This window comes from Erpetoichthys calabaricus, chromosome 5 (assembly GCF_900747795.2).
Source record: "Erpetoichthys calabaricus chromosome 5, fErpCal1.3, whole genome shotgun sequence".
NCBI lineage: Eukaryota > Metazoa > Chordata > Cladistia > Polypteriformes > Polypteridae > Erpetoichthys > Erpetoichthys calabaricus.
In genome coordinates, this window is record NC_041398.2 from 177014308 (window position 1) to 177033924 (window position 19617).

Consider the following 19617-nt stretch of genomic DNA (forward strand, 5'->3'; position numbering starts at 1 on the left):
AATGTCTGCTGGCTCCTTTTAAAAGGCACCTGGAAGTGCTCCAGGTGCTCGTTGATGCATTTCCAGCAACACTTCCGGGTGTGGTAGAACAGCTGCCGAGAAGGGCTCAGCAGGAGATGCAGCACCCCCTGGCAGCGCCCATAGATCCCAACAGGGCAGTATTGGACTCCAACTCCCATTGAGCCCTGTGGGAGTCCGAGGCACCGCTGCAACCCAGGGGTGCTGCCACCTAGCGCTTTCGGGGAGGTAATGCTTTGGCCAAGCTCCTTTCCTTGGTCCTTCCAGCGTGAAGGCATCCTGGCCGCCTACCACAATGTATATAAGCTGCTCATCCATTGACTACTCTGCAGGCAAACATCAAGGATTTGAACTGATTATGTACTGCTACAGGAAGTCAATGTAGTGATTTGAAAAGAAGATTGACATGCGTGGTTGAAAACCAGACATGCTGCTGATTTTTTAATCTTCTTCAGCAGCTTAGTGACATATACCAGTACTCCTGCCAGCAGACAGTTGCAGTAGTCCAGACATGACAGAAACAAATCCTGGACCAGGTTGCATAGAAATGAAGTATTGAATATATGGACAAGACTGGATAACAAGAAAGTTGAGTTGGAGATGATGTTCCCTTATTCAGGTTGCAATATCAGTGAGAAATGCAGTTGGATAGCTCAGTTGAAATTACTCTAGCATCATCACGTCTAAAACATTTCAGAAGAATAGTTCATATTTATTGGAAAAAATATTGCTGCACATCCATGGAAACCCAGATGATCGGTGTACTGTCAGTGAACTGAGCACTGCAAAAAATTAACCCCCAGGACCAGCTAATGAAACAAAGTGAAAGTTAGAAAAAGAATCTTTTACCAAAAAATCTGAATGGTAACCAGAAGTCATAGTTAAATGGAATAGCAAGATCTTTGTAACCAAAATAACCAAGAGGGACATGAACACGTTTTTAGCTGTTAGTTTATAGAAGTTATGGAAGCTGAATGAAATGCTGCACCCGTATTTAAAGCATTGTGTAGATGACATCACAAGGCTGCACCTCCACCAATGTTAGCAGTGCCCTAGCAACGAAATGGCAGTGGCGAATAACACACAAAACAAAATAAAAATGAAAATTTGTGTTTATTTCCAAAAAACAAAATAAAAGATAAAGATGGCTATAAATTTTCTATGATAAATAAAATATCCCCACTAATGTCCCCCCATTGATATTTCATTAAATAAATTTGTAAAGGTAACAAACTCATAACAATAATAATCACTGCTTCTGTGATGTCAACATTGTGGGTAACACGCAAGGGTTTTGTGCTGGATGCCTCATACAAATGCTATTAAGACACCCATCAGCAAATTATTCAGTTATGAGAGTTATGTAGTACTTCACGTTTGAAATATAAGGGAACAGTACAGGAAATCTGACATTGAGTGCAAAATTTTATCAATGTTATTCATTAATCCATCTATACATGCAAAAATATTACTTACCTGTACCTATTCAGGAAGGTATTGTATGTACTACATGCACTGTTAGACATTTGCACAGAGTGTATCTGCTTGGTAAGGGTTAGCGTATGAGGCTGTTCAAGTTCTGTTGTTTTTGATAAAACAGAGTTCCAGTTACAGCAGAAGAAGCTACACAAGACACAAAGGTAGGGCCAACCTGATTTAACTGTGACCTCATGCTACATGAAAAGCATAAACTTGAGTCAAATCTCATGTAGGCCATGGCACAGCTAAAACAGACTTTTCCAGGAACCTGAGTTAATATACAACATAAGAAGGCTAACTCAGTGGAAGAATAGATAGCCATTTGCACATTACCTTGACATACTGTAGTTTGAACTTAAAAAATGTAATTGTAAAAGTTTCCTCTTATTTTTCTCTTTTGCTTTTTATTCAGCTATACCAGTAACTCTACATTCTTTTGAAAAAGTTTGCTTTCTCATCTATTGAAGTATCATATATTTTACTTTACTTTGCTGTTCTGAATTTTATTGCTTTGTAAAGGACATTAGCACAATGTGGTTTAGTAAACGAGTCTCATAAAACCAAGGCTAATTGATGAATGATTGATGCACTGGGTAATGTTGCTGCCTCACAGCCCCAAAGCATTAGTCTCAAAACCCAGAGAAGACTGATCCTGTCTATTTGTATGTTCATCCTGTGTTCTTATGTGTTTCCATCAGAATTCTAAAAACATGTTCAATAAGGTAGTAAATCTAAACAGTCCACAAGTTAATGTCAGCATGAATTAATGTACTCTGTAATGGACTCATTCATGGTTTGCTTCTAACTTGCATCAGATTTTGTTCACACTGACTCTGGACATAGCATCCTACATTAGTATTTCTAAAATGAAAGAATGCATTATTATTGTTATGATATTTCACTTTGTTATTGTGAGTTATATTATACTTTTATAAATCCTCTTACAAAATGTCGTATTTGCTGTGAAAGGTGTTATATAAAACAAATGTTGCTTGATCAATAACTAAAAAAAATGTAAAATATATCCAACTATGTATTTATAAATCTGCTTAATCATGTTCATCAAATTGCAGTAGCCCTATATAATGTATAGATATAATTAACAAATTAACAGATCTCTTTTTATGGAAAGTACCAAAAGCCAATCTCATATTATCTAACCATATAGTTAGATCTACATTCAAAATAAATGAGACATTTTACTTTAAAGGTAGCAAGGTATATCAGAAAATGATCAAGTGGCATTACAATTTGTCCTGAAGAGTGCAGTGTTGAGTACGGAAGTAAGAAACATTTTTGAAACTGCAAATAATTTTCGCTGTAAGAATTACAGTTGTCATGTAAGCTGATTTATATCACCTTGCACACATACTGTATATAGTAACAATTCTTGGATTGTAGAAACTTTATTTATGTCTTTTATTTGTTGCTTTATTGCAGGAGGTCAAAGATGACAGAAGTCGGTCTCGGTTAGATTCCATGGTACTGCTGATAATGAAACTGGAGCAGCTTGATAAAGATATAGAAAATGCTCTTAGTACAACTTCATCAACCTCAAACACCCCGAATCTGAAAAGAAGACCTGTGCCAGTGAGTATTTCCCAAATGCAAATTTCAGTTCTTCTGAAATCAGATTTAAACAGACCAAATGCCATAAACTAAAGTGGTATTTCACAAACAAATGCCTGTCCAATTAATATACCACATATTCTAAAACGTAGGTATTGGTTTTAGGTATTGATGTATCATTGTTCTGTAACCAACGATGTGTCCATGAATATTAGAGGAATAAATTATGACAAATAATTATAAAATACTAGCTGTGTAAGCCCATGTTGTAAAAAGCACGGGGTCCTAGAAACTATTGAAATTGTCAGAAAACAAAAATTGAAATGTAGAGATGTCAGGTAATTGAAAGGATCTACTCTGGGCATCTCGCTCCTAGGAGGTTTTGTTTTGCCGATGTGCTCGCCTCACTTTTGCATTAGTAGCTAAACAACTGCCAAGAATATTCTCAGCATAATCTCCACTTAATGCTTCCATCGTTCTTTAGTTTACTGATGCAGTGCTTTCACAACAAACATGCTAGTACTGAAATTGTGACTCAGTGCTGTTGCCGTTCTGCAACATCAGTCAATGGCACCTAAATTCCAGGAATATTCCATCAATATTCCAATATTAGGCATCAAGTACAGTATATGCTTGCATTTGAATAGAAGTTACATCCAAATGAGGGAGAAATGTTTTTATGTGTAGTAAAATGGACCTCTTCTAACCATGAATTAAGTCATTTTTTAAACAACCAGTTGATCTACATTATTTAGAAGATATGTTCATTATTGTCTAATGGGGGCTGGGTGGTCTCGTGGCCTCAGAATCCCTACAGATTTCGTTTTTTTCTCCAGCCCTCTGGAGTTATTTTTTGTTTTTCTGTTATCCCTGGCCATCGGACCTTACTTTTTATTGTTAATTAGTATTGCCTAATTTTTATATTTTTTCTTTTTTCTTTCTTCATCTTGTAAAGCACTTTGAGCTACATCATTTGTAGGAAAACGTGCTACACAAATAAAAGTTGTTGTTATTAACAAGAGCTGCAAAATAGAGTTTGAAACAATATTACAAGTAACATTTAATAAATTTTCAAAAGTTCACATTATAATAATTGCTGTAAATCAAGAAGTTTATAGTTTTAACTTAGTAGGTACTAACTAGAAATAAAAGAAGCAATGTGACTCATTAGCAGTGCCAGCAATTCAGAACAATCTTGTCATCAAATTTATTATTTCATACCAGAGTGACACAATCTATCTATCTATCTATCTATCTATCTATCTATCTATCTATCTATCTATCTATCTATCTATCTATCTATCTATCTATCTATCTATCTATCTATCTATCTATCTATCTATCTATCTATCTATCTATCTATCTATCTATCTATCTATCTATCTATCTATCTATCTATCTATCTATCTATCCATCTATCTATCTATCTATCTATCTATCTATCTATCTATCTATCTATCTATCCTCACAGGTGGCGCAGTGGTAGTGCTGCTGATTTGCAGTAAGGAGACTGTGGAAGATTGTGGGTTTGCTTCCCGGTTCCTCCCTGTGTGGATAGCGCTTTGAGTACTGAGAAAAGCGCTATATAAATGTAATGAATTATTATTATCTATCTATCTATATACATATATAGTCTGAGGAAGGAGTGTAATTTGGAGTATAATTGTTAATAGGATGCAAACATACGACAGAATTAACACATCTTAACACGGGATTATAGTTAACTTCAGGACTGAAACTGTGTAGTCAAGAAAAGGCTAACAGGATGAGTTAACAGTTAACTGTGGGAAGTTATATTGTTATTGGTATGGACAGTGAGGCCACTGCACTGTAAGACTGTTATATTCTCCCACTTACATTCACTGTTTTGATTAAAGGACAAATCCCACTTTGTATGCCACTGTAATTGAGATTGTGTTAATACTTATCAACTCATTGCTCATTAAAGCCTTGACCCTTGCACCCACAGTCAAATAACCTCCTGACTTAAAGAATAACTTTTATTGAACAGGTAGCTATCATTGCTGTTACCTGTAAAGTTACAGCTTTTTGTAAAGATCTAAACCACTGATTAATTATAATACACTTTACCACATAAATTATTATTGACTTCAGCAATATAATCTCCTTCCCTTGTTTCTGGGTTTTCATTGTTTCTTCACATTTCACAATTACTGATAAACTGTGGAATGCATTAATGACATTCAGCTAATAAACTACTGATAATACAGTATCTTTTGTAGCCTTAAAGTTAGTGATGTTGCCCCAATATTTTATTTCTCTTCTCCCTTTATTTAATCATCCTAAATTTAGCCTGTAGCCTCCTTAGCATTATTTTGACCATCAGAAAATCACGCCAAAAATGTTAGATTTTTTCAACAAGAAAACATGCAAATACCAAAACATTAACATAAACACAGTAGGAAAGGTATGTCTGCTGTCCACTGCTACTCTGATGCAGATTTAGTGCACGTCCTTCGTGTGATATGTTTTGAAACAGTCACCAACGTACACCCCAACATCACAATCTTTGTCCACATTTATTATATTTTTTCTATTGCTTGCACATGAGAGAGTAGAATATCAGTGTATGATCTTCACAATCGATTCTGCTCATAAGTTTATTGTAGGTCCCCACAGCTCAAGGCTCACTGACTTTCCCTTGAAACAAAACATTGACAGTTGCTGCACTATAAACAGTGCTTAGGAGGCTAATGTCTTTCTTGTCCTTCTACTTGATATCAGTCATTTTACCTTTTCCCATGATGAAGCTCAATTCACTTGTCATCACTTTAGCTTGATTACACAACTTCTCAATTTCAGTTTGCTCTAAAAGTGGCTTTACATTTTTTCATTTACATGCCATTGTGGGTCTTTTGTGTTGAATGCACCAGCCAAGTCATGAATATTGATGAGTTACCGTATAGAGTTTTTGCAGCATAATATTATTTTATCCACTAGGTGGAAGCAGAATACTGTCCCAAGAGACACTTGAGATTAACCTTTTTTCATAGAATTGTAAGCCCAAGAGACACTCCAGGTTGATACCTAGGAGGTTCAATTATTGTGCTTAAATTTGGAGGCACAAAGATTTTGGTACGTGTTTTTAAACATGACTAACACTTTATACTTTTTTGCTGTGTTCTTAACCATCTTCAGCTTATCAAAGATGTTTTTCAAGTTACTTTGTCTGCACCATCCCTACTCAGCTCAGCAGATTATTCCTTCCCCAGTTCATTTTGCTTATGCTTGTTTGTGACCAAAAGTTCATCTGTTTAATTAGGTGATTTTTTCTTTATGCAGATGACATCCATGCATTCCTTAGTAATCCTCTATCACACATGCCTAAGTCTCTGGAACAAACCTATCCTTAAATTTGTCTGGCAGTAATATTAAAGGGGCCTTAATCTAAACCAGGGGTCCACAACACCAGCCCTGGAGAGCCCCAGTGGTTGCAGGTTTTCATTCTAACCCTTTTCTTAATTAATGACCTGTTTTTGCTGCAAATTAACTTTTTAAAATTAATTTTAATTGAATTGTTTTAAGTTTTGTTCCTCTGAATTGCTTCATTTCTTTCCTTAAATGGCACCCAAACAGAAATTAAATGTGAAGTGAGTGAGCCAACAGAAGACCAACTAAGTCAGGGCCTCAAACTCCAACCAATTTCACTAACCAACCAGTTGCTTAATTAGGCTCCAGTTCTTGTTGTTAATTGAACCTGTTCTTTAATTCCATAGCTTGTTGCTGCTCTCATTGTACAACAGCATACATTTCCAAAATTGTTGATTTTCTCTTTTCTAAGAATTTTCTGTTAAAATGTTTTGGGGACCCAAGCAGATCAGCATTCCTGAGGCCTTCATCTTTCTTTATTTTCAGCTATTGTATGATGGACACAGTTTGATGGTCATATTTTGGCTCATTTTGTATCTCATTACTGTTAGCCAGCTAATTAAGAAAAAAGAAACAATTAAGGGGTCTGAGTATTTAAGAGCAAGCCAATTAAAATAATTCAAAGTAAGTTAATTAGTAGCAAAAACAGGTCACTAATTATGAAAAGGGTTAGAATGAAAACCTGCAGCCACTGGGGCCCTCCAGGACCGGAGTTGGGGACCCTTGATTTAAACTCTCTCCCTTTAAGTTAACTAGACCTAATCTCTTTACCAAGAATTTCCTCTTTTTCTGTTGCAGCAGTGGATATAATTTTTTCTATAATATCTACTGGCAATTACTCCTATTTCTTAAAGATCATATCCAAATTTACTATTCCCCTATTTGTATTGTGAGTGTTAAAAGTTATATACTACTGTCTGTAGTTTATAGTGTCATGTTTGTTCTTTTAATTCCTCCAAAATCTATCCATCCATCCACCCATCCATCCATCCATTTTCATAAATAAATTATTCTTAGTACAGTATATTTGGCACACTACAAAATAATCGACCCAAGATGGGGTGGTTGAAGTCCTAAGTTCAAAGCCAAAACTAATATATGGAAAATTCATTTGCAATGAAAGAAGCCTTGTCTTAAGCATGCCTTACTTTAACACAGTAAGGAAAAATGTTTCTTGGCTTAAGCCATATACCTCTATAAACAAGTGGAAACTTCACGATTCTTCTTTAAATTAGCAGCTTCAGTTCAAACCCATAGTTAACTGGCACATTCAAATGTTGAGGAAGTTCCACTTTGTAAGTCAGCAGAGGGATGAACTACTTATGACAGAGAATGAATGGACTTCACTAGGTAACAAAAGAATTGATCAGTGGTAACAGAGGACTGGATTTAACCCACTTTTGTCCTGTTCAGTTTTCATGTTCTGTCACCTTTGTCCACTAACTCTCTATAATTCCTTTTCATCACATCCCATTCTTGTTTCTTCAATGTCATCACAAAGTCTGAACACACTTGATTAAACATAAAAAGATTGTTGGAAATGAAGCTCATAAATGTCGAGAAAGTTTGAGAATACTGATTGATATACCTTAAAGTTTTAGCCTGTAAAATATTAGAAATAGATGTTTTATTTTAATTTTCTGAATTGCTCATTTAGTGCATATGCTTTGTATCTCTGTGTTTGTTGATGGTTCCCTGTTTAAACATTTTAAAGTAAATATTTGTGACTATTTCTATGTCTTAAAAATACTTTTGTACAGGAGACACATTTAGATAAAATACAGCACAACACATTTTCACGAGGGAACTCAGAATGACAAAAGCCCCATGTGAAGCTTGATTTATTAATATTGTAGTTTTTGTCAAGAAAGATCTGCACCAGCTCTTGCAAGAATTAAGAATAAACATCTGGCTCTCAAATACAAATTCTATAGTGCTGAACTACACAACAGGGTCAGGTTACAGCTGAAGTGGATTAATTCTGGGAAAGGTCTGCCCTGCAAGTGTTTTAGTGGGTTAAGAGTCAAGGAATTATCAGCTGGAGCAAAAGCTGTTTCAGTAACGCTAAAGTGGAAAACCATGCACATTAACAGCTGGAGTGTACACGAGTCAAGCAAGTTTCATGCATTTAATAATTTTTACATGTTTTTATTAGATTGTACAGCATGATCTAAATGAACTAATTCATTCAATGCTCATAAATATATCTTTAGAGATAAATATAAAATGTTCATATTTCAGCTTGTTAGCTGAGAGATTTAGGGTGTAAACAGTTTAACACCAACTGTATTTACTACAACATGAACTATACCACAGTAAAATAAATATATAGGTTTATGGGGTCATTTTTGTCATATATACAGAGTGCAGTGCAACACGCAACATGTCACAGCTTTTCAGCATCACAATTAGATTAGATTCATACCTGGTGTCATGGATCGTGGACTATCTTAAAGACAGACCTCAGTATGTGCGTCTTGGGAACTGCACGTCTGACATTGTGGTCAGCAACACAGGAGCGCCACAGGGGACTGTACTTTCTCCGGTCCTGTTCAGCCTATATACATCGAACTTCCAATACAACTCGGAGTCCTGCCATGTGCAAAAGTTCGCTGATGACACTGCTATCGTGGGCTGCATCAGGAATGGGCTGGAGGAGGAGTATAGGGACCTAATCAATGACTTTGTTAAATGGTGCGACTCAAACCACCTACACCTGAACACCAGCAAAACCAAAGAGCTGGTGGTGGATTTTAGGAGGCCCAGACCCCTCATAGACCCAGTGATCATCAAAGGTGACTGTGTGCAGATGGTGCAGACCTATAAATATCTTGGAGTGCAGCTGGATGATAAATTAGACTGGACTGCCAATACTGATGCGCTGTGCAAGAAAGGACAGAGCCGGTTATACTACCTTAGAAGGCTGGCGTCCTTCAACATCTGCAATAAGATGCTGCAGATGTTCTATCAGACGGTTGTGGCGAGCGCCCTCTTCTACGCAGTGGTGTGCTGGGGAGGCAGCATTAAGAGGAAAGACGCCTCACGTCTGGACAAACTGGTGAGGAAGGCAAGCTCTATTGTTGGCATGGAGCTGGACAGTTTAACATCTGTGGCAGAGCGAAGGGCGCTCAGCAGGCTCCTATCAATTATGGAGAATCCACTGCATCCACTTAATAGTATCATCTCCAGACAGAAGAGCAGCTTCAGCGACAGACTGCTGTCACTGTCCTGCTCCACTGACAGATTGAGGAGATCGTTTCTCCCCCAAACTATGCGACTCTTTAATTCCACCCAGAGGGGTAAACGTTAACATTCAACATTATACATAGTTATTGTCTGTTTTTCTGTTTTTCACCTGCATTGTTATCATTCTTTAATTTAATATTATTTATTGTATCAGTATGCTGCTGCTGAAGAATGTGAATTTCCCATTGGGATTAATAAAGTATCTATCTATCTATCTATCTATCTATCTATCTATCTATCTATCTATCTATCTATCTATCTATCTATCTATCTATCTATCTATCTATCTATCTATCTATTAGTGAGTATAAACATCTTACCCCAAAACTTTTGTCTTCCTTAAATGAAAAATGTATACATTATATACAGTATCTGCTTTTTCATGATGTGATTAGGGCTCTCATGAAATATACTTGTAACAGGAGACACCACACCAGAGCCCTGTCATGTTAAAAGAAAAGGGTTATATACTGTAAGTTGTCTTTTCAGTGCTAATATATGATAATCCACCAGGGGGCGGTGAAGACTTGGCATCTATATTTAGGCTAAAGGCCAGGGGTTTCCAGTTCCAATCCTGGAGGGCCGTAGCAGGTAGCAGGTAGCAGGTTTTCATTCTAACCATTTTCTTAATTAGTTACCAGTTTTTTTCTGCTAGTTAACATCTTTTTCCTAAATTTTAGCTGAGTTGCCATTTAAGACTCAAATGTCTTATTGTTACCTTTTTCTTTAATTAGCAGCCAAACAATAATGAAATACAAAATGAGCTAACACGTGACCAGCTAACCTGTGTCCATCATACAATATCTGAAAATAAATCAGCCATACCACATACACTTCAGAACAGGTACTCCACCTGAAGTTAAGCATGTTTGGGCCCGAACTGTATTTGGATGGGAGACCATCTTGGAAAAACTTGGCTTGCTGCTGGAAGAGGTGTTGGTGAGGCCAGCAGGGGGCGCTTACCCTGTTGGTCTGAATGTGGATCCTGATGCCCCAGTGCAGTGACGGAGACACTGTGCTGTAAAAAAGGCAACATCTTTCAGATGAGACATAAAACTGTGGTCCTGACTCTCTGTGGTCATAAAAGATCCCATAGGCATCCTTTGTAAACAGCAGGGTGTGTTTGATGTTCAGGCTAAACTGCTTGCATGGCCGAGTCTTCTGGCCCCTTAATCATCCCATGTCTCTAATTTGTTTTGTCTCCCTCTCCTCACTTCACCACCTAACATTTAATGTGTGGTGAGCATACTGACGCAAAATGGCTGTGGTCGCATCATCCAGGTAGATACTACACATTACTATCCATCCATCCATCCATTTTCCAACCCGCTGAATCTGAACACAGGGTCACGGGGGTCTGCTGGAGCCAATCCCAGCCAACACAGGGCACAAGGCAGGAACCAATCCCGGGCAGGGTGCCAACCCACCGCAGGACACACACAAACACACCCACACACCAAGCACACACTTTAGAATCGCCAATCCACCTAACCTGCATGTCTTTGGACTGTGGGAGGAAACCCACGCAGACACGGGGAGAACATGCAAACTCCACGCAGGGAGGACCTGGGAAGCGAACCCAGGTCCCCAGGTCTCCAAACTGCGAGGCAGCAGCGCTGCCCACTGCGCCACCGTGCCGCCCTACTATACATTACTGGTGGTTGAAATGGCTCCCCATTCACTATGAAAAGCACTTTGAGTATCGAGAAAAGTGCTGTATAAATGTAAAGAATTATTAGTAACAGTAATGTTGTTCTGCTTAGGTCCACAATACATATTCAAAGGAAAATTAACAGTTTTAGAAACAGCCACCTGGTCAGCTGTTAGCTCACTTCACATCTCATTTCTGTGTAGCCACCACGTAAAGAATAAGTTTACAACTGAAAACATTCATTATTGAAGTACAATTTTCTCTTAATGTCAGTCTAAATTTTGTTTAATTCCAGTTAAGTCCTGAGTTAGTCCGGCAGAGTGGCCTCTCATTTACAACCTTTCTAATCTAATTTGATAAATTAATTAAAATAATAATAATGAACCAATTGAAGCTGAGAGAGATTTTATAATGGGTTTTTTTCAGTAAAGGTCAAATGTTTGAATAAAGATAATTTACGGTAACAAAAACTAAAATATAAAAATTTATGCAATCACTTTTGAGGGTTTCATTCTTTTTTAACAAAAGACTGACTGTTGAAGATAACCATGCACTAAACTGTCATTTAGAATAAAGTCAAATACGTGCTGTAGTAAAACTACTCACAATTGCATGGCATAATTATATTTTTGCCCTGAGGTTCCTTCTCTTCTGTGAATTAAAGTAATTATAAATAGTTTTATTTTATTATAACAGTTTTAATATTTTTTAATACATTGAAAATGTATAGAAGTCATTCAGTCATTTTCTAACCCGCTTAAACCAGATCAGGGTCGCAGGTGGTGCTGGAACCTGTCCCAGCTAGCAAAGGGTGCAAGGCAGGAACAAACCCTGCACAAGGCGCCAGTCTATCACAGGGCAAACACATAAACACACACACGCGCTAGACCCTGCATGTCTTTTTACTGTGGAAGGAAACCCATGCAGACATGGGGAGAATATGCAAACTCCATGAAGGGAGGACCCGGGGCACAGACCCTTATAGGGAGCCAGCAGTGATGCCACTGTGCCAGCCTGGTATAGAAGTAAGATATTCATTTTAATGATATTAATATTCCTGGCAAATATTAGTCAATTATATGTTCAGAATGTAATGTTTTTCTTTACACATGGTAGACAGCAATTTTAGTTGAGTTTAATTAAGCTGATGAGCACTTGTGACTCCTTGATATACAGACTAATGCAAAAACACTTAAAGGGAAATGTCCAAAGTTGGAGCTGCCGTAAATGCTGAAGTGTTAATTAGAAATAACATTAAAGAGACTTGGGTTTGCATCACTTGTCCTCCCTGCATGGAGTTTACATCTTCCACCATGTCTCTGCGGATTTCCTCCAGGTGCTCCGTTTTCCTCCCAGAGTCTAAAGACATACAGGTCAGGTGGTTTGACATTGCTAAACTGGCCGTAGTGTGTGATTGTGATTATTGTGTTGCACTGGTGTGTCCAGAAATGGTTCCTGCCTTGTGCCCTATGCTTGCTGGGATAGGCTCCAGGCCCCATGACCTTGCTCAGGATTAAACAGCCTTAGAAATTGATTATGATACTTTTTATGATACGTGAATGCATAGGGGGCATCTTCAAGGCTTCTACTCTAGCTGTAATTCCACCTCAAACCACAGGTTGGCGCTGTCACTCACATCATTCCCTCTTGTATCCTCAGTTCCGAAGACCACAGGCGGTTCCTCCACTTCCAGCCCAGGATGTATTTAAGACAGGGGTGTCCAGCTCCGATCCTGGAGGTTTATTGTGCCAGCAGGTTTTCATTCTAAACATTTTCTTAATTAGTGACCAGTTTTTACTGCTAATTAACTTCTTTTGCCTTAATTGTAATTGACTTGCTATTTAAGAAACAGAATTCTTAATTGTTTCCATTTATTTTTGAAATCAGCATTCAAACAATAAGACACAAAATGAGTCAACACATGACCAGCTAACTTGTGCCTATCATACAATATCTGAAAATAAAGAAAGGTGAAAATTTTAGTAATGTTGATCTGCTTAGATCCATAAAACATTTTGACGGTGGCCTTAGAAGGAAGAAAATCAACCATTTTGAAAATGTCTTTATGGCGAAATGACAGCAACAACAAGCTATGGAATTAAATAATGAGTTGAATTAACAACAGGATTCATCTAATTAAGAAACTTGCTAGAGTGAAATTGTTTGGAGTTTGAGACCCCAATGTAGCTGGTCATCTGATGGCTCATTTCACATCTCAGTTTTGTTTGCCATTTAATTGAAAAAATCACCAATTTACAAGAACTCAGTCTTAAGAAATGAGGCAATTAAAATGAAGAAAAAAGAAGCCAATTAACAGCAGAAATTGGTCACCGATGAAGAAAGTGGCAGAAAGAAAAACCCATAGCCACTGTGTACCTTAAGAATTTGAGTTAGACACCACTGCTGTAAGCACAGGGTTGCAGAGACATCCGAAGACACAGTAGAGTAGAGAGGTGAGAAGCAGATCAGCCCAACTATTGTTCAGTTAATGTTAAGAGTCAGAGTGGTACCGTTGTTTTATTATTGTCATTACATACTTTATGTTTTCCTCCTGTTGTGTAAACCACTTATGTTCATACTTTTTACATATTAGCCTCACTATTCTTTATTTGAGTTCAAGAATGGCTCCAGAGTGCCCCTATTGTACTGACTGTGAAAAGGACAGCCAGTTCAAATAATTAAAGAATGAGGATCAGTAGAAAGAATGTTACCATAGGGCAAAGCAAGGGTCAAAAAGAGAGAAATGTCAAAGCCAAATTGTAAACCAAAAACCGAAGTCAAAAAGCACTGCTTTGTTTTAAAATACCAATAATCAAAGTTCAAGGTAAGTCGTACACAACATTTTGCGACTTGCGACTATTGTAGGGTGATCTTACAATGCATTACAAGTAGCACAGCCCTGTTACTTCATGTGAAATTCCCATGGAAACATATGATGTAAAACCCACAAAAATAGTGGCGCCATTCCAAAACAAAATGGTGTTGGAAAAGACAGTAGACAATATCAAACTTCAAAACTCAAGCCAAAATTCTGATTGATGAATTGTATTTCTTGGGTGTCAAACCCCCCAAAACAACCCCAGGTGTAGCATTCCAACTTCAGGAAAACTCAAGAAAAATTAAAATTATGTTTAAATCATATCGTCTACAATCAGTTGTACTGTGTATTAGCTAGAGGGATTTACCTATAAGGATACACTTCAGCAATTCAGCATCACAATAATGCGTTTTTTTCCTCCATCAGTCTATTGGAACACACAATTACTCTTATGCCTTTTTATGTAACTCCTCCTAAGTCATTATATTACTATTACTTTATATTAATAGTAATATTAATTAATACTTTAGTATTACTTAAATGTTCACTATAGCATGTTGCCCTACTCTGGCCATAGATGTTCTCCACAGCTCCAGATATTAAGTGTATTTAAATAGCTAGGCATCCACATACCAATTCTGCATTCTCTCGTAAGTGTGTAAGGCATGTCAACATATTAAAAACCTATTAAATATTCTTTAACCTAAAGCCACCCATGAAACCATCAAGTTATTTCTCTTCCAAACAAAATGTGACATGATAACATAATGTTAAGTGTAATCCACCTAATCCTACTACATGGCCTAAACATGCACACATCCACAGTAATCTAATACTTATGTGTGGCAATGTGGGAGAATAAAATCAACCACAACAGCCATGTTAATGATTTACAGCAAGAATGCTTACCTGACAAGGCAGTAAGCCTAACCATTGTGCTGTCCTTAAAATCAAATAATAACGTATTTTTGTAAAAACAGTTTATTTCATAGTGCAAATACAGATATACTGTATTTTTTTACATGAAAATAGAGATGCACTTTGTAGGCTATCCATCATTTATGAGGACATTATAACTGTTACTTATATCATTTTCAAAATGCAGCTTCTATATTTATAAAAAGGTGACATGATGGTCCACTGGGTAGCCCTGCTTCTTCAAGGATTAGCTGTCTTGGTTTCAAATCCGTTGCCTGTGTGAAGGTTACATGTTCTCCCTTTGTCTACATGGGTGTTCCTCCTGGTACTCCAGTATTCCTCTCACATCCACAAAGGCATGTTTATCAGGTTAATTGTTTATTTTAATTTGGATCTGTGATTGTGTGTGAGAGTGGGTGTCCTCAAGGGGTGGCTCTTGTTGCTATCAGGATAAGCTCAGCCCCTGATCCTAAATTGGCTTAATTGGATTTGAGAATGTTATGTTTTTAGTGAATAAATTAATGTTTTCCCCAAATAAGCATACTTTTGAAAATTATCAGTTTTTGAGTCATTGTTTCTTAGATGATAATTCTTAATTTTTAAAAAAATATTTTTTTAACAGGAGGTAGAATTTGAGAGAGACAAAAATGCTGCCTTTGTACCAGAGAGCCCCAGCTCAGTAACACTCCCTCAGCTTGTTTGCTCAACACTCGCATCAACAGCTTCCAGACCTATGCTTGGTTCAGTTCAGAGAAATGTGGTAAGTTTTTATTTTCTGTATGAAAGCAATCATTATTAAGACTTATTCTGGTGGACTTATGGTTCATATTTTATGACTTTACTATTACTTAAACAATCACTAATTACAATTTGACATGGACTTGGTTTGGCATTTAAATCATCTTTGTTTCACTTCCTTGAGGCTAAAAATGCTGTGCCTGATAACAAAATCGGCTTGAGCTTATTAACATCATACCATATGAACAATTTTGTAATTCTAGGGAATAATGTAGCCACACAATGGGGCGATTCTGCAGCTTACTGGCATCTTGGCCATATGATGTTGCCCAGACCTTCAAGTTGGAACAGGGACAGAAATGTGTGACTGTTAAATTTCCGTTATTGAAAAAACCAAAATTCTCTGTATCCATTAAACGGTTGGAGTTCCACACAATTTATTCTTAGTGTTCTCACTTCATTTTTAATTTAGAAAAATAAAATGTAGGACAAAGGCATTGCCAGGATGGCACAGGGCAGAATATAAACCAATGTAAGACGTCCAGGATTGGGAGAGAGGCATAATAACAGTAGAAGAGATCAGTATATCTATCTATCTATCTGTCTATGAAAGAAAGCAGAGAACACTACATATGACCTGTGCGTGTGTTAGATGTACAGGATTTGCATAAATGCAGACCGGCTAGTACAGAAAAGAGAAAGTGGTGGCCTAGATAGAAGCTGGCAATGTTTCTCCAGGGAGCTAAAAGATAGACGACTCAGCAGGCACCAGTAGTGCATGTCTTTCTCCTATGAGAATAAGTCAGACCACAGAGAGGAGAAAATAGTTGTAAGACCACTTGGTAGGAATATGTTGAAGTACATTGATTTTTTTTATAAAGGAAGGTAGTATATGTGCTATACAATGGAGACCTCACTCTTTAATGGGGGAAAAAGACTCAGGGTTGCAGGGATACAAGGGTTTGTAGGGGAAATTCTAACTTGGTATCTGTGGAGCAAAAGTAGTTTTAATTTATTATTCTCATATGACAGAAAAGCTGCCTTTTCAGCAGCCATTCCTTCAATGTCCTAATGGTCAATTCCCTTAGCTTATCCTTAATTAAACACTAGGGGGCTCTTCCCCCTGCTTGCTTCGCTCACCCACACCTGGGTTTGGCTTACCAGATATGCAATTTAAAGAGGTTGTTATTTTCATGGGAATTGTCACATATGCATTATTTTCACTTTTACTTTAAAACTTTTGTTAAAACAATACTGTACTTGTCCTTTATTTCTGGCCCCGGGCGTGGTTAAATCTCTTTCTCGCATGACTTATAACACTGCTCACATTGTGAAGGGGGGGCGGCTGAATGCATGCTAAGGAAAAGTGGCTGGATCATCTGCTGGCTTGTTGCTGCTGCTGCTGGCAAGCTCCGTATTTTGCTTGTCACGCTGCACGTCAATCATTTAAAAGCCTGTACAGCAGCTGTCCTTTTGCCACTTCGTGTCTCTGCCGCTCGTGTTGTGAAGGGGGGATGGGGTTTGGCTGAACGCATGCTAAGGAGAAGCGGTCGAATCATCTGCTGGTTTGCTGCTGCTGGTGAGGTGTGTGTTCTGCTTGTTGCTTATCATTGTTTTAAGAGCTGGGAGCACATTATGTCTGTCTGCCAAAAGCATTCCAACTGCTAGGTTAGATGTCCAAGAACTTGTTTTAATATGTTGTTTCACTGCCTTGTCTCGTGTGACGTTAAAGTGTCTCTCGCGGGATGTCAAATTGTCTTCCGAGAAGATCACATCTTGTCTCCCTAGTCTACCTTCCAAGATTTTTTTTTATAATAGAGAGATATATAAATGCTAATTGGTTATTATAGAAACCTTTTTGTAATTGCATTACCTGTCATTCTGTTCATGTGGGTTGCAAGGTAATTCAATTCCTAAAGTTCAGTTCTTGGTTTGAAAATGGGCAAAGTGAAACAGCTTTTTCAAGAAACATGCCATTCCAAAGAGGGGGATGGCCGAGATACACAATTGCATAAGAGAATAAGGATATCAGAGTATGTATCTCGAGAAACAAATACCTTACAGGTCCTCAGTTAGCTTATTCCTTAAAGACATGCTGAATACCAGTGTAATTCGCAACAGAAAAAAGATGACACCAAGGTGCTGACCATAATGCACTTCCTCAGCCATCCTCATCCAATTACTGTGTTCCTTTGACTGTTTTTATATTTTCATTTTATTTGCCAGTTTCAAATATGGCCCTTTCTTTGAAAATCTGCTTCTTAGGCCAGCATCCTATAGTCATCTTTTCTCTGTTTTGCATCTGGGCCTTCTTCCTCTCTTTCTATCCTGGTTAGCTAGAGTTCACTCACTTCTCTTAAGTCAGTAACAGGCACTTTTTATTAAATCTTCAGTTTTTTTTGCCAATCTGTTAAATGGGATAACTTTCTTTGTGAAAAAAAAAGTTTCTTGAGAAAGCTGCTTCATTTTGCCCATTTTCAAATCCACAGCTGGACTTTAGGAATTCCAATACCTTGCAATGAAAGTGAATAGAGTAACAGGTTTCAACTCTGCTAATGCAATTGCAGAGGTTTCTCTAATAACCAATTAGCGTTTCAAATGACTAACTAAGGGAGTTTACCATTTGAAAATGTGACATGATCGGGTGCTGATGTCTGTGGCAGAGACCATCTCTAAAGCCATGGCTAACAACAAGGTCATCTGCAGCCAGAGGGACATCACCTTTGTCAGGGTGGGAGAGCAGCCTCAGTCACAGCCTATAGTAGCAGCACCTCGGTGTTGGACTGGGAGCAGCGAGTAGACTTGGGCAGGCAGCTGAAGTTCCTGGACGATGGTACATCAACTTTTTTGAGCCCAGATGTGGTGTTAACATCTACTTCTTCATAGCAGGTGCTCATATTGGAGCTGACAGTCCTTTGGGAGGAACACATTGAAGAGACTAATGAACGAAAGCAGTCAAGTACAATGAGCTGGTGGAGTAGTACCAGAGGAGTGGCTGGAATGCTTGTTGTGAGCCCATTGAAGTGGAGTGTAGAGGCTTTGCTGGCCACTCATTATGCAAGGTCTACACCCTTCTTGGCATCTCAGGAGCTGTAAAAAGGAGAGCCATAAAGTCTGATGATGTTAGACCCAAAACTTCAGGAAGCATCATTGATGATATGTTCCAGTGTATCCTAGGGTGTATCTTAAACTACCAACTCAGTAGTTTCAAGCACTAATAGCTGTTACCATCATTAGTAATGTCTTGGTTGTGTTTTATTAAATAAACTCAGCAGTGTCTTGATAAAAAAAGTTGAATTTCTATCAAAAATATGAACTTTTCAGGGTATATCCTGACCTTTGACTGGTAGTGCATAAACACACACACACACACACAAGCACACACACACACACATACTGTATATATATCAGTGGCAGACCGTGCATTTCACACCTAGGCCTTCAGTAGTGCTCCGTCTGAATCAACCCGCCCCTCAAAAACTAATTTATGGTTATAAAAACCATCTTAATATGCAGAAATACTGTATAAAGAGCTGTTGCATCGCAGATAGATAACTCCTGTAGCCACAATAAATGCCTTTATTGAATAGACAAACCAGGGATGAACAAGTTCCTTTCTACTGCAGCTACAGCCGCGACACAGATAAAAAACATCAATAATAACTCATAAACTTGCAATATTATTTAGGAAAATCGCAACATTTTACTCACCAAAAATTCAGATTATTTGTAATCAAAATCCATCCTCCTCTCTTTCCTCAAAAACAGTTCAATTATTCTGTCGTACAGA

General features: G+C 37.8%; 1 protein-coding gene across 1 annotated transcript in view; it reads left to right on the plus strand.

Annotated features, from left to right (window-relative positions):
* Positions 1-19617, plus strand: part of dlc1 (DLC1 Rho GTPase activating protein) — a 445543-nt gene that overhangs the window by 95084 nt on the left and 330842 nt on the right. The window contains exons 3-4 of the mRNA XM_051927797.1: positions 2938-3087; positions 15712-15849. Of these exons, the coding sequence (XP_051783757.1) occupies positions 2938-3087; positions 15712-15849 (288 nt within the window). The remainder of the gene's footprint in view (positions 1-2937; positions 3088-15711; positions 15850-19617) is intronic.